This window comes from Zootermopsis nevadensis, unplaced genomic scaffold, assembly GCF_977971745.1.
Source record: "Zootermopsis nevadensis isolate Lab colony 2312 unplaced genomic scaffold, Znev_1.0 Znev_ptg000008l, whole genome shotgun sequence".
Taxonomy (NCBI): domain Eukaryota; kingdom Metazoa; phylum Arthropoda; class Insecta; order Blattodea; family Termopsidae; genus Zootermopsis; species Zootermopsis nevadensis.
Window position 1 is genome coordinate 14,387,619 of NW_028259140.1, and position 12,389 is coordinate 14,400,007.

Here is a 12,389-nt window from a genome sequence, read left to right on the forward strand (position 1 = left end):
AGTAATGTAAGGTAAGGTAAGGTAAGGTAAGGTAAGGTAAGGTAAGGTAATGTAAGGTATGGTAATGTAAGCTAATGTAATGTAATGGAAGGTAATGTAATGAAATGTTTTATAGGTAACAACAATGCCGAGTAAACAGATGACGTTTCCTAGGTAACAAAATTGCCGAGAAATGTAACGTTTCCTAGGTAACCATTATTGTCGATTTGTTGATAAACAGATGAAGTTTCCTAGGTAACAATAATGCCGAGTAAACAATTGACGTTTCCAAGGTAACATAACAATCCACTTTTTCGTTCCAATTTTTCGTTCCACTTTTTGCCGAATGACACTGACCCTAAAATACAGACGTATTTACATAAAAAAATAAGAAGATAAAATACTTTTATTCTTGCAAATTAAATCCTCTGATGCACAATTCCCATAACAGGTAAACTACATGTGACAGAGACCCTTGAATTACGAAACAACACAAATCAAAGTCCCTTTCAAGAATTAACGTCTTGGCATTGGTTTCTTTCGGATTTCTGGAATGTTCTGTTAGCACTCGCGTGTTAATCAGTGAAAATGCATCGGTGCGATAAACGGCTATTGTATACCCCTGAAACAGAAACGAATTGGGGAGAAATAGATAAGAGATTCGCGTTTTTCAGGAAGTCAAACTAAAACCCATCTGTTCACATCGCTTATAAAAGCCATGCAGTTGATATGTTCGGACACAGATTCAATGTTTAAAAAGCCATTGCTTCAAAATACAAATGAAAGCCCTACATTTGCATCTACGCATGCAAAACGATTTGAAGCTCTAGTTAGGACTCAGACAGGAAAACCTTGCTCCAGATTCCAAAACATCGTTCGTAGGAAACTTTAATCACTTTCTGCATATATGCGTTTTGAAATGGGTGCTGACACACAGACCGCTGGATTTTAAATTCGGCAATGCTTCTGGGTGTGGCCGATTTAAACCTATCGCCTACTCTAAACGACGGGTTTCATAGTGGGTCTACCTCGCAGTACGTAGCCCGCCTTGAAACAGTCAACGAAGGAACGATTTAAGTCGAAGCCTTTCAATTTTAACGCACGAGATAGTGTTCTCTTATTATACGACGTTAAATAACTGATTCAGTTGGTACAGGATCGTTATTCCCCTACGGCAATACATAACTTGGTGAGCAAACTGATTGTTGGAAGTGTAAACTGCGAGATATGACGTCAGTGCATTGTTGTATTACGTTGTCTCTCTGTCTCATTGTCGACTGCCTCTTAGTAACTTCCTGTTGACGTCTTGTGTGGCTTTCAATCGTAGACCGTAAATATTTTACTCAGATAAATAATTTAACCACCAGGAATATTTTGGTCATAAAATCTTCGTCGGGATGAACGAGTTTATTCGCTGTACCAAGTCAAAACTTAAACGTAGCAACGAAGGGCCTGATAAAGTTGGAGCCTGCAGTCGACAGCAAAGGCAACTGCACATCACGGACTTGCCGCCAAAGTTGCTGGCTCGCATTTTCGAACTTTGTTCTTACGATTTCTTGGCTAGAAGAGTGAGGCCCGTGTGCAGACGATTCCGTGACGTCGCCACCTTAGTTCTCAATTGCGGGTTTTCGACCTTGGGTTCCAAGATTGATCGAGCTATGGTGGGTGCCGTGTCTCGTTTTGAAGAAGGTCGAACTTTGGGAGAACTGCTGGTAACGACTTTTCCTTTCACTTCAGCTATGGTGGATGTCGTGCCTCGTATAGGACAAGTTCGACCAACTGAACAACAACTGCTGATGGATCAACATTGCATTGCGCTGATGCTTATGAAGGATAGGGTAAGAGAGCGGAAGACCGAAACTTTGTAACAACTCACAGGAAATTGAAGCGAGCTGTGTCACGAACAAAACCTTAATAGTGTTGACGAGGGTTTTAACATTTCTGCTTCTAAAACAAGTGCTTAACTCCTATTGTTTGACGCGGACTGAGACAGGGCAGAATCAGACGCGTTCCTGAAAACTGCTGTAGGCCAAGGACTCTTCGTCACAACAACACGAAGATAAGAGTGCACGTGGTTTACGACAAAAAGCGACGTTGAGCGTTTAATCGAACAGAGTAAATTGTCAGCGACCAGGACACTGGTCGACAATCAGATTTCAGTTCTGATACTGTTACTATGTAAGAGTCTTTACGGAACAGTGAAAAAATAAAATTAATATGTTTGAGGAGGATATTTGGGCCTAGGAGAGAAGACGATGGGGCATGGAGAAAACTGCATAATGATGAGCTTAAAAATCTGTACTCCTCCCCCAGTATTATCAAGGTGATAAATTCTAGAAGAATGAGAAGGGCAGGGCATATAGCGCGCATGGATGGGAAAAATGTGTGCACCGGGTATTGGTTGGGAAGCCTGAGGTGAAGATACCACTGGGGAGACCTAGATGTAGATGGGAGGATAATCTCAGGCGGGATCTATGGGAGATAGGATTTGAAGGCGACAAAATTTTGTTGGCCCAGGACAGGGACCGGTGGAGGCCTTTGGTTAGTTCGGTGATGAAACTTCATGTCCCGTAAAGCATCTTGTTATTTAGTTACTTAGAAACAGCGAAACCAAATCACTGATGAAACGGAAGAAATATTTCTCATATGCATCCTCCGTGTTTCCAGATCGTCTGCTTAAAATATGTGGAATCCAGTTCTAACTGCAAAGATGGCTTAAGTAACCCGATGGTTCATCACCGAATTCCCCAAACCCCTCCACCGGTCTCCGTTCTCCTTTCTATTTCTTGTAAAGTAGTGTCGGCTACAAATAGCATGAACAGCAAAACCACCCAAAGCAACAACGACTGTTCATTCGTTAATGATTTAAACGACGACATACCAACTGCAGGGTTTGTATTCAGCTGCTCATAACTTGAATAGCGGTATCAGAAATTCATACGTGTGAACTGAAGGACATCGTTAGTTATGTTGACAGCCCATGTGGTCAGCTGGCCGTCTGACAGTTGCCCTGTTTGTTTGCAGTACCGCCTGTTGAGATACGTCACCTGGAGACACATTCACAGCCCCTATTCCGGCTCTGGACATCCGGCGTGCTTCTACGCCGGCAGTTTGCTGGACGAGTTCCTCAGGTTCCTGCGATGGGCCCACCATTCGCCAACACTCTTGGGGTTCTTCATGCTTAATCCAAATAAGTTAAACGAAATCGTCAAACTGTTTGCTCGCTCCTCGATATTCATGGACCACTTCGAGATAAGAACTTATAATTTTATTCGCAATTATTCAATCTCTGATGCAAAGCTTAATGACCTTTGCCATCGCTTGAAGAAGTTGTATTTCTTAATGACCCCACATGAAGAGGCGGTGACAGTCAATGGAACGGAATGCCACATCGAGGCTCATTTTAGGTAAGGAAGTGCACATTAACTTGGGGCCCCGTGACACGGAAATACTTTTATCAATAAAGAACTCGCCATCTTCAGTTTCTACTGCGAATTAACAACACTGTCGAACTCCAGGGGGCAAGGTTTGCAAACGGAATTTTTGCAGGGAATCATTCTGGAAGAAGTCCACTGGGCAGACCAGGAAGACGATGGGAAGATAATATCAAGATGGATCGAAGGAAGGTGGGGTGTGAGGATGGCAAATGGACGAAGTTGGCGCAGGATCGTGGACGGTTTCGGACTTTGGTTTTGGCGTTGGACCTGCGGGTTCTCCTACCAGGGAGTTCAGTTCGTTTGTCGGTCTCCAGAGAACGCACTAGTGGTGTGTTCCTCTGACAGCGCTCACAAAATAGGTCCAACGCACTGTGGCTGTGAGATTGTATTCGTACGCTTTCAGTTTGGAATGATTTTGCAAAACACTTTTGAGGAGGCCTCGTTTAAGCGTCAGGTCCAATGGCGAAGTCAGAATATTGAAGCTACTCACAGTTGCTTGTAGAATGCTCTGCTATAAAGCTGGAGTCCCTAAACATGTCTGAAGATTTCTTACGATATTTTTGATGCTTGGTACAACTTTATGTGCTCAAAGTTGAAGGAAAACACAGAAGGAAGTCTTAAGTGCTTTACAGTAAAAATGCTTCTTTCTCGCCGTGCTATAAATTATTGTTCAACCCGAAACTGATGCCGTCAGTTACAGCGACTTGTTCAGTCAGACGTAATCCGGAAATTACGTAAACGCAATTACTAAAACCTACGTTTATTCCAGCCGAGAGTCATCGTCTGTTCAATTCCCTGAGTCGAGCAATTTTGCTGTTTCTTTTGAATCCCCTTGCTCGTTGCCGAGAGTGAATTTGCGTAAGCAAGAAGAAATATCAAATCTGAAACCGGAGACGGTTACCTTGATCGAGGTTTTCCTCGCTGAATTTCACGTGAGACTCCATGAACGACTCTCCACTGTTTTATTGCTTTTGTTTCTTTGTTCGAAGAATGCCAGCCGATTGCTGAGGGGCATAGAGCATAGCACTTCAACGTGAAAACAGGATAAGTTATTGGCCGCGCGTTCATTTACGTACGTCTGTATGTCGTACGTGATGTTCCGAAAAAAAGGAAAGCGACGTTTGTGTCCGTGTCGGGAACCGAGTGAGGGAAACGGTTGTCAAAATGGGCCGCTGTCTTGTCCACCCCCCGAATTTAAGAGCCCCCTACTGGACGAAAATTTCGAAAGTCTTTAACTGGTACTTCATTTTGTAAATCTGAATCCCCGAAAGGACTTTAGAACATTTGGCATATTAAGAATCTGTTCGAGTGAAATTGGTTGTTCTTGCACTTTTATGTGCGCTCTTCGGATATTTTGCAACGCCTTACCAGGTTATGTAAAGTAAAGTAATGTAAAGTTTGTCCCGCCATACGCCATATAGGCGCTTGGGGGTGAGAGGAGGTATAGCTCCTCCCTTTCTTGACCTCGGCACTAGATGGGGTGATTGTATAGCATCACGCCCCAGCTGGCTTTACTCCTGGGAAAGGACCCCGGTACCCATTGTAGAGGAGGCTGGGTGGGCCCCAGAGCAGGCCTGGAAGCAGAGGCTAGAGGAAAAGTCCTGTCCCCGTCGGGGACCGAACTCCGGTCGTCCAGCCCGTAGTTAGTCACTATACTGACTGAGCTATCCCGGCTCATCTTATCAGGTCATGAGGTTCTGTAATCTTGAGTATCATACGGAGATTGTCTGAGTACGATAACCCACTGGCCTCAGGGGTGCAGATTCTGCGAGGTGGGAGCCTCCCGATGACAGAGTGTGGTCACATACAATCACAACATTTTTGAAAATTCTTTGAGCTGAAGTTAAACCACGAACCTCTGACTCATGCATGGCCTGAGCTTGATTGTCGCAAAATATCTCCGAGCTTTGTTGTAGTTACAAACAGACAAAGAAATTTCGCTGGAATCCAGAATTCTGGGTAGGGGAGTCGGAGGGAAAGTAACAGAGCACATGGCGCCTTCGTCCCCTTGACCTCTTCGTGTGACGTAGCCGAAGGTCGCTGGAATTTTCAACCCAGTTCAATTCCCTGCACTGATCACAGCACAATAGTTTAATCTGTGTTTATGTTTCTTACAGGACGCCTTACACGTGGTTCAATCGCCTGCCTTCATCTCATGCTCAACCTAATCAGAGGAGCGAAGAGCCGTGGCCGATATACCTGCGCATGCGCCAACTAATCGATGGTAGGAACCATTTCTTCCTCGAGAAGATTCACCACGAAAAAGAACTGCTACTTCGGAAAGGACCCTATATGTTAGCATTAAAATACATTGTACCTCCTCTTTACAACGCGTTTCACCAGAATAATGGCTTTTTATTTTTTTATGGAACCATGGATCGGTCTGCTTATGACCTTAATTTGCACGAAGGAAGACCTCCAACTGTTCAGCTCTTCGATTATTTTAATCTGGATTTCTTTACTTCACATAACGAAACTGATTCTTCTGACGGCGTAGTTAATGTTCCAGAATCTTCTAACATGGACCTGGATATTGACATGGAACTTCACTCACCCTTAAGACTGGCACCAATAAGATTTTCTGATAACTCTCTAGCATACATTTCGACGCCCAATGTAGGAGTTAACGGTTATCGCCAGATCCGCTTTAGGTGAATCACGGAACTAAATTCCTTTTTAGACAATTTCTATAAATTGCTCTGCATTTCTTCCAATCTGCCTAACTTCTACGTTTCAACATATTATAAGCTCTAGCAAAAGTTATTAATACAGAAGATGGCTGTCTTCTGAGTTATTGCGCCGTGTAGTCTGCCAGATTTCCACCGACTTTTCAGAGGTCCATGCTGCCTCCGTCATCAGGGCGATAAATGTGCCCATCCATCAGAAACGGCCAGGTTTATAGGGAACGGAGAGTAACCGGAGTAGCCTGATCATAGCCAATGAGAGAAAATCAGGCGTGGGTGGGAACCAATAGGAGGGCGTGAGTGGGTCTCGGGGTGTACATTCATTGCCGAGGTAATGGAGGCAGCATGTACCTCTGAAAAGTCGGTGGAAATCTACCAGACTGCACGGCGCAATAGACTCAGACTCACCGCTGTGAAAACCTCAAATAATACAAGATTAATACAGTTTCTTTGATTAAGTGTATCTCAGTACTGATTTATTTGTTTAGTTCACTATGCTACAAATTTATGTATGTAAATAGAATTTAAGTAGAGAGGAAATAAACACAAAACATGTACACAAAGATTTACATTGCATTTCCTTGTGTCAGTTTGAATGCATTCCACCAACAGGCTTAAATTCCCATTGTAAGTGCATGCAGTGGAGAAGCGTGTCTTTTGAAATGTGTCAGCCATGTTGCAGAGTTTCGACTTATTTTTGTGCAGAGTATGCCTGTATTAGATGCAGCGAGATGCGCTTGAATATTAGGTAGTTGTTATGTATCACCCGGTGCTTTGTTTCCATTAAGAATGGAGTTGGTATCCTGGCTCGAATACCTAATAATGTAGTGTCATTTCTGACACATGTGTGCTTGGAGTACGTGGCGTTTTTCCCTTTAGAAAGCTAGCTAATACCCAATGCTGCAATTAAAATCGTAATGCGACAAAAGTTAGAGGACAGGCAGTTGATCGTTGACATCCAAACTGAGTGGATGCAGGTCACCTCAATCGACGTCATGGCAGCCGCAACGCCGAGTCATTTTTGGTAGGCCCAGGGAATATCTGAGTTTCTTTGAAGGAAAACCAAGACGGGACTTACTGCATTGAGTAGGCAAATCGAAAATAGTTAATGTGTACAATTTTTGAGCCATTCCTCATGGCTTGGAGTGACTATCTCCCGCTCTCAACGTTCTTTGGAGCCGCTGGCTTCGAGGCCTTGATGAGGCAGAGGGGTGGTCAGTCTGTGTGTGTCCGATCAAGGAGAGACCTTGAAGACAGATCGGTCTGATTTTTGCGTTTGCTTTACGTGACCCTGGCCGGAGCCTGAGACTTGGGAGGTTTGATTGTTTGTGTCTGAATGTCCTTTTTCAAATTTACTAGAGCAGAGCACCTCTTTCGGAGCTCAGGGTCATTCGGCAAAAAAGTGTAAGATCAATATCAACATATCGACAACAATGGTTACCTAGGAAACGTCATCTGTATACAATGCCGAGTAAGCAAATGATTGTTTGATGACGTCATTTTTGAAGACAAATTGGTTGGCTACAATTTGTTTGACGGGGACGGGGAATCAGAATTCTTATAGTACATAAGAGATATATATATTTTTAAATACATTCTGGTAAATTTGAGAGTGCATTTATTTTCTATTTTGGGTTAACCCCTGAAACAATCCTAGGGTCGTACCACCTCCCGGCATCTGGGATTATTTTAATCCTGTCTCGGTCTTCGGTAGGGCGCACTTTAGATCCGCTGTTGGTGAGAATTCTCTCTCAACTATTCTAAACTTAGAATAACAGAAAAGTTTTAGAACAGAGAATTCTCTGCACCAGTATCATCTCTGGTGGTTATATCGCAGTTTTTCTTATTGTAGATTATAAGGTCCAGTTCTTAAGAGAATAAAAGTGTGTTTGCATTCGTCGTTCGCAATTTCCTGGACTAAGCGCGAATCTCAGAAGCGCTTGGGCTCAGGGAAGCGATACTGTGCAGCGATCGGGGAAGCCTTCGCTACCCCGACAAATTGTAAGCAAACTCCACCCGGGATCGTTGCACTTGGTGGCAGAGGTATACTTTCCAAGCCCACCCTTCGTGATTTTGTTCAGGCATTTTTCTGTTTTGAGCAGTTGAGTTTCTCGCATTATTTAGCACTAAAATCTTAGGCTTATCCGTCAACTCCACCCATCCCAGTGGTCGATCGCAGTTCAGTGACAATATTATTAAAATAGACCTAGCTAATATCTAAAAACATGGAGATGAAGGAGCTACATGCTTTGCAACGGCAAATAGCTCACCTCGCAGCTAATTCGGCTCAAGAAAAGAAACCTCAAATCTTACAAACGATGGAGGATTTATCTGTGGGTTCCTTCATTCCCGAATTTAGTGGTTCGAATAAATCACATACTGTTTACGAAGTTATTGACGCGGAAAACGGAGCAGGAAAAATGGGTGCATGGGCGGAGGATGACAAAATATATGCAGCAAAGTTGAAACTCTCAGCCGCAGCCAAGACATTTTACACAGGAAGTACATATTTTCATCTGGAAAATACAACGTGGGAAAGTTTTATTGAAATTTCCAAACAAAGATTTCAAGACATAATGCCAGATCAGTTTCATTATTATTTTAATATTATATTATTTAGTGTTCTGTCTGACGACAGGTCCATATGAACAGGATCCTTTCATCCTTTTCTCGGACTCGGACCTGTTCATATACGTTCTTGGCAGATAATCCAGAAGTGGTTTGCCATTGCCTTCTTCTGTGTGTGAATGGAGTAATTGTTGGGATGCCACGGAGAAACCGGGGAAGCCCCCGGAGGAAAACTCCGTGTTGCCTAGACCACGGCCTTGCCCAACACAAGTTATAAATTCGGGCACCGCCGGGAATCGAACCCGAGACCCCAGGATTACAAGGCCTGCGTTCTAACGGCTAGATCACCGTGGCGTTCAATTTCACTACCAACAAATATTGACAGTAAAAGAAGCATAGACGAGGATCCACAAAGTTCTGCAGATAGGGTCCGCACATTGGCAAAGAAACCACTGACCTCCTCGCGTATCACAGCGGTTCAAGATAGACCTCGAAAATCGACAATTGTCTTTAGTTTGCGTCCTACATTTCAATGCAGATAAAGTTTAAATCCCCTTAATAGAGAACACGACTTATTTAACTGTCAATGCGGAGAATAAGTCGGATAATGTTTTTGTTACCTACAGACAGAACAGGCCCGTAATAACAATCGAACAGCAGGATATAACAAGAGGTCCGCTAATCACAGTTTTCACACCAGTAACTTTCAGGTATTTCCTTGCGCACCTACACCACCCCTCATACGCTGGTAGTTGCTTTAACTGGAAGTTTCGGTCAATTTGCAAGGGACTGGAGGCAGCCACGAGCAGACGATCGTGACACACGTGGTTACTATTCTCGTAATCGACATGAAAATAGGGTGCTCTCGCAGAGACAGAATTGGTACCAAAGGCGCAACCCCCAAAATGTAGTGCACCGAAAGGAGGTACAGTCGGGAAAGGAAAGATGGACAAACGCGAGTCGTCGTCAATAAACGTACGGGTTGTAACCGAAGAAATCAGATGAACCCCTTGAAGTCAGCTTCAGCCCCAGCGCTCGAAGCCAATATTCTACGAAATTCAAAGAAATTAATTATTGACTCGGGGGCAAGAGATTTTCTGAGGCAACGTGGAGCCACCGTTAGCTTCGAGGACCAAACTTTGCTGCTGGACGGACAAAGATTTGACCTCGTAGGTACATCTAACTCAGCAGAAGGATTTGTGGAGCATTTGAGGGACGCCTCTGAGTTTCGCTCTACAATCAATGCGTCGTCGTCGGGTTCGACCCCAGTGTATACCTCGGAGATCACGGTCACACAGCCTCTAAGCAAATGCATAGAGAGAGGAAAATTATCGGGCCCCATGGCCTTTCCCATATTGAGAATGTGTAGACCCAGTAGATCTGCAGACGCGAGGTCTCTCTGTCGCGTGTTCTAACTTAAGTTAGACGCACTTTGAAAAACCAAGTACGCACAGACGAAACAAGTCCCCCTGAGCCAATGAGCGGTGTCAGTGTACGTTTGGGTTTCCAACAACAGGCTAGAGAACATATTTACTATGGTGACTGAGACGAAGGCAAATTCAGGGCACACATTGTTGCAAGTAACAAATGCAAGTCGAGGGCCCCTTCTAATTCAGAAGCACGTGAGATATCAGAATCTCTAATTAACGAAGTCAACGTAAACGGAAATTGCGAAGAAATCTCAAAACAAAGAAACAGAGTTACAGCAAGGATGACGCCACTACTAAGGAGTGAAATGAAACATTTAAGAGAGAGGGAGAGAGCAGTGATAGATGCGGTCATACAGTAGTACGCCCACGTAATTTTTTGAAGAGGGACACTGATTTCGATTGTATTAAAGTGGTAACTCATACCATAGAAACACGAAATACAGCGGCGATACGGAAACGTCCATATAAGATACCGTACTTTTTAAAAGAGATGTTACGAAAGAGTAAATTCATGATTTGTTGGAAAAAGGTATTATACGTGAAAGTGATAGATAGTCCATGGACAAGCCCCGCCATATTGACCCCAAAAAGGAGTATGGATGGCGCACAAAAATGGACTAATTATTCAAATTAACACGCACTATCACTACATAATTTCTGCATAACAGTCACCTCATTTAAAAGACGCATCCTATGTTAGATAGAGGTCTGTTAAACGTGTTTGATTCACGGCACTCCCAGTAACGAAGTATATAACACACACAAATTAGGTTAACTTTGTAACATTACATCATGTATCGCAACTCGGTAGCAAAAAAATGGAACAGGCCCACTCTTACATAACGTACAATCTGCTTTAAAAATCAATAATTCGGAGTTCTGCAGTGTAAAGAGCGCTTATTTACTTCAACATAATTAAACCCTTGTAATGGCTGAGCTGTCTTCTTTGAGTTAGCACTGAATGTTCAAACATCATTTAGGCGACTTTAACCTATAGAAGGTGAATATCTAATTGATGCTGATGTGGCTACAAAACACTTGCACATGAAAAATGCAAACAAAAATGGTAAAATAAATGAACATAAGACATATATATATAGGAAAAAGAAATGTCTTTACCATTCTTTTAAACATAAAAATGGTTGACCTCAACATGAACTGAAGCAGAGATGAAGTGTGCCGAAATCACTTACAAACTGCAATTTTTATAAACACAATTGCAGTGACGTAACAACAAAACCTAAAGTCAAACGTTCAAAAGAAATAGTTGTCATTTTATGCATAATTTGCCTTATTAAGGTAACATCCATCACTCAGTTATAAATGTTAAATTAATTAATTACAGAAAAATGGAAGTTTTCGAGTTAAAAATGACGTAACTATAATGTTTTAAATTTTATCATCACAGTAATTCTAATTCAAAGGGGCATCTAATATTAACTGAAAATATATCACGTTTACTCCGTCATAAAATACATAAAACCAATCATAAGGAATTCATATCCAACAATATTGTCCACGTTAATACAAATTGATATCAAGTACATAAAACATTTATGAAAGTATTTTAGCAGTAAATTAAAGCACACTACATGCCTCTAAATACATGACAAATTTAAGTAATTTATATATTGAAATAGCAGAAATGTATGAAATTTTAAAAGAAATATTTTTACATCAAACAATAGTATAACCTCGTTGACTGAATCATTATTTGAAGAGGAATTAACTTGTGGGCTTCGAGCACTAAATAGTGTTGGCATTTGTTTTATTTATTTAGTGTTCTGTCTGACGACAGGTCCATATGAACAGGATCCTTCCACCCTTTTCTCGGATTGGGACCTGTTCATATACGTTCTTGGTAGATGATCCAGAAGTGGTTTGCCATTGCCTTCTTCTGTGTGTGAATGGAGTAATTGTTGATGCCACGGAGAAACCGGGGAAGCCCCCGGAGGAAAACTCCGTGTTGCCTAGACCACAGCCTTGCCCAATACAAGTTAAAAATTCGGGCACCGCCGAATTGAACCCGAGACCCCAGGATTACAAGGCCAGCGTTCTAACTTCTAGACCACCGTGGCGGTTATTGTAAGGTAAGGTAAGGTAAGGTAAGGTACGGTAAGTTAAGTTAAGGTAAGGCATTTGTAGACGGTAGAAAATAGTGAGTTATGAAGAAACCCCTTATTATGAGCTAAAGTAAGTTTATGTGTTTATAAACAGTGGAAGATCATTTGAAGTTAAGATACGCTGAACTAAAATAATTAAAATAAATTAAATTAAAGCAGGTGATAAAA

The 12,389-nt window shown here is 42.4% G+C and overlaps 2 protein-coding genes across 21 annotated transcripts in view; one reads left to right on the top strand and one right to left on the bottom strand.

The window, feature by feature from the left end:
* LOC147874482 (tubulin alpha-1 chain-like) overlaps window positions 1-12,389 on the bottom strand; it is an 86,227-nt gene that overhangs the window by 20,279 nt on the left and 53,559 nt on the right. The gene's annotated exons all lie outside the window — the stretch shown is intronic.
* LOC110840865 (uncharacterized) lies at window positions 1,175-6,628 on the top strand. Of its 2 annotated transcripts, XM_087345197.1 has the most exons (4): window positions 1,564-1,640; window positions 1,717-1,817; window positions 3,004-3,386; window positions 5,534-6,628. In XM_087345197.1, the coding sequence occupies exons 2-4, from the start codon at window positions 1,719-1,721 to the stop codon at window positions 6,069-6,071; spliced, it is 1,020 nt and encodes a 339-aa protein (XP_087201323.1). In that variant the 5' UTR covers window positions 1,564-1,640; window positions 1,717-1,718; the 3' UTR covers window positions 6,072-6,628. The 2 variants fall into 2 exon arrangements, with proteins under 2 accessions (XP_087201322.1, XP_087201323.1); XM_087345196.1 differs by having other exon boundaries at window positions 1,175-1,817.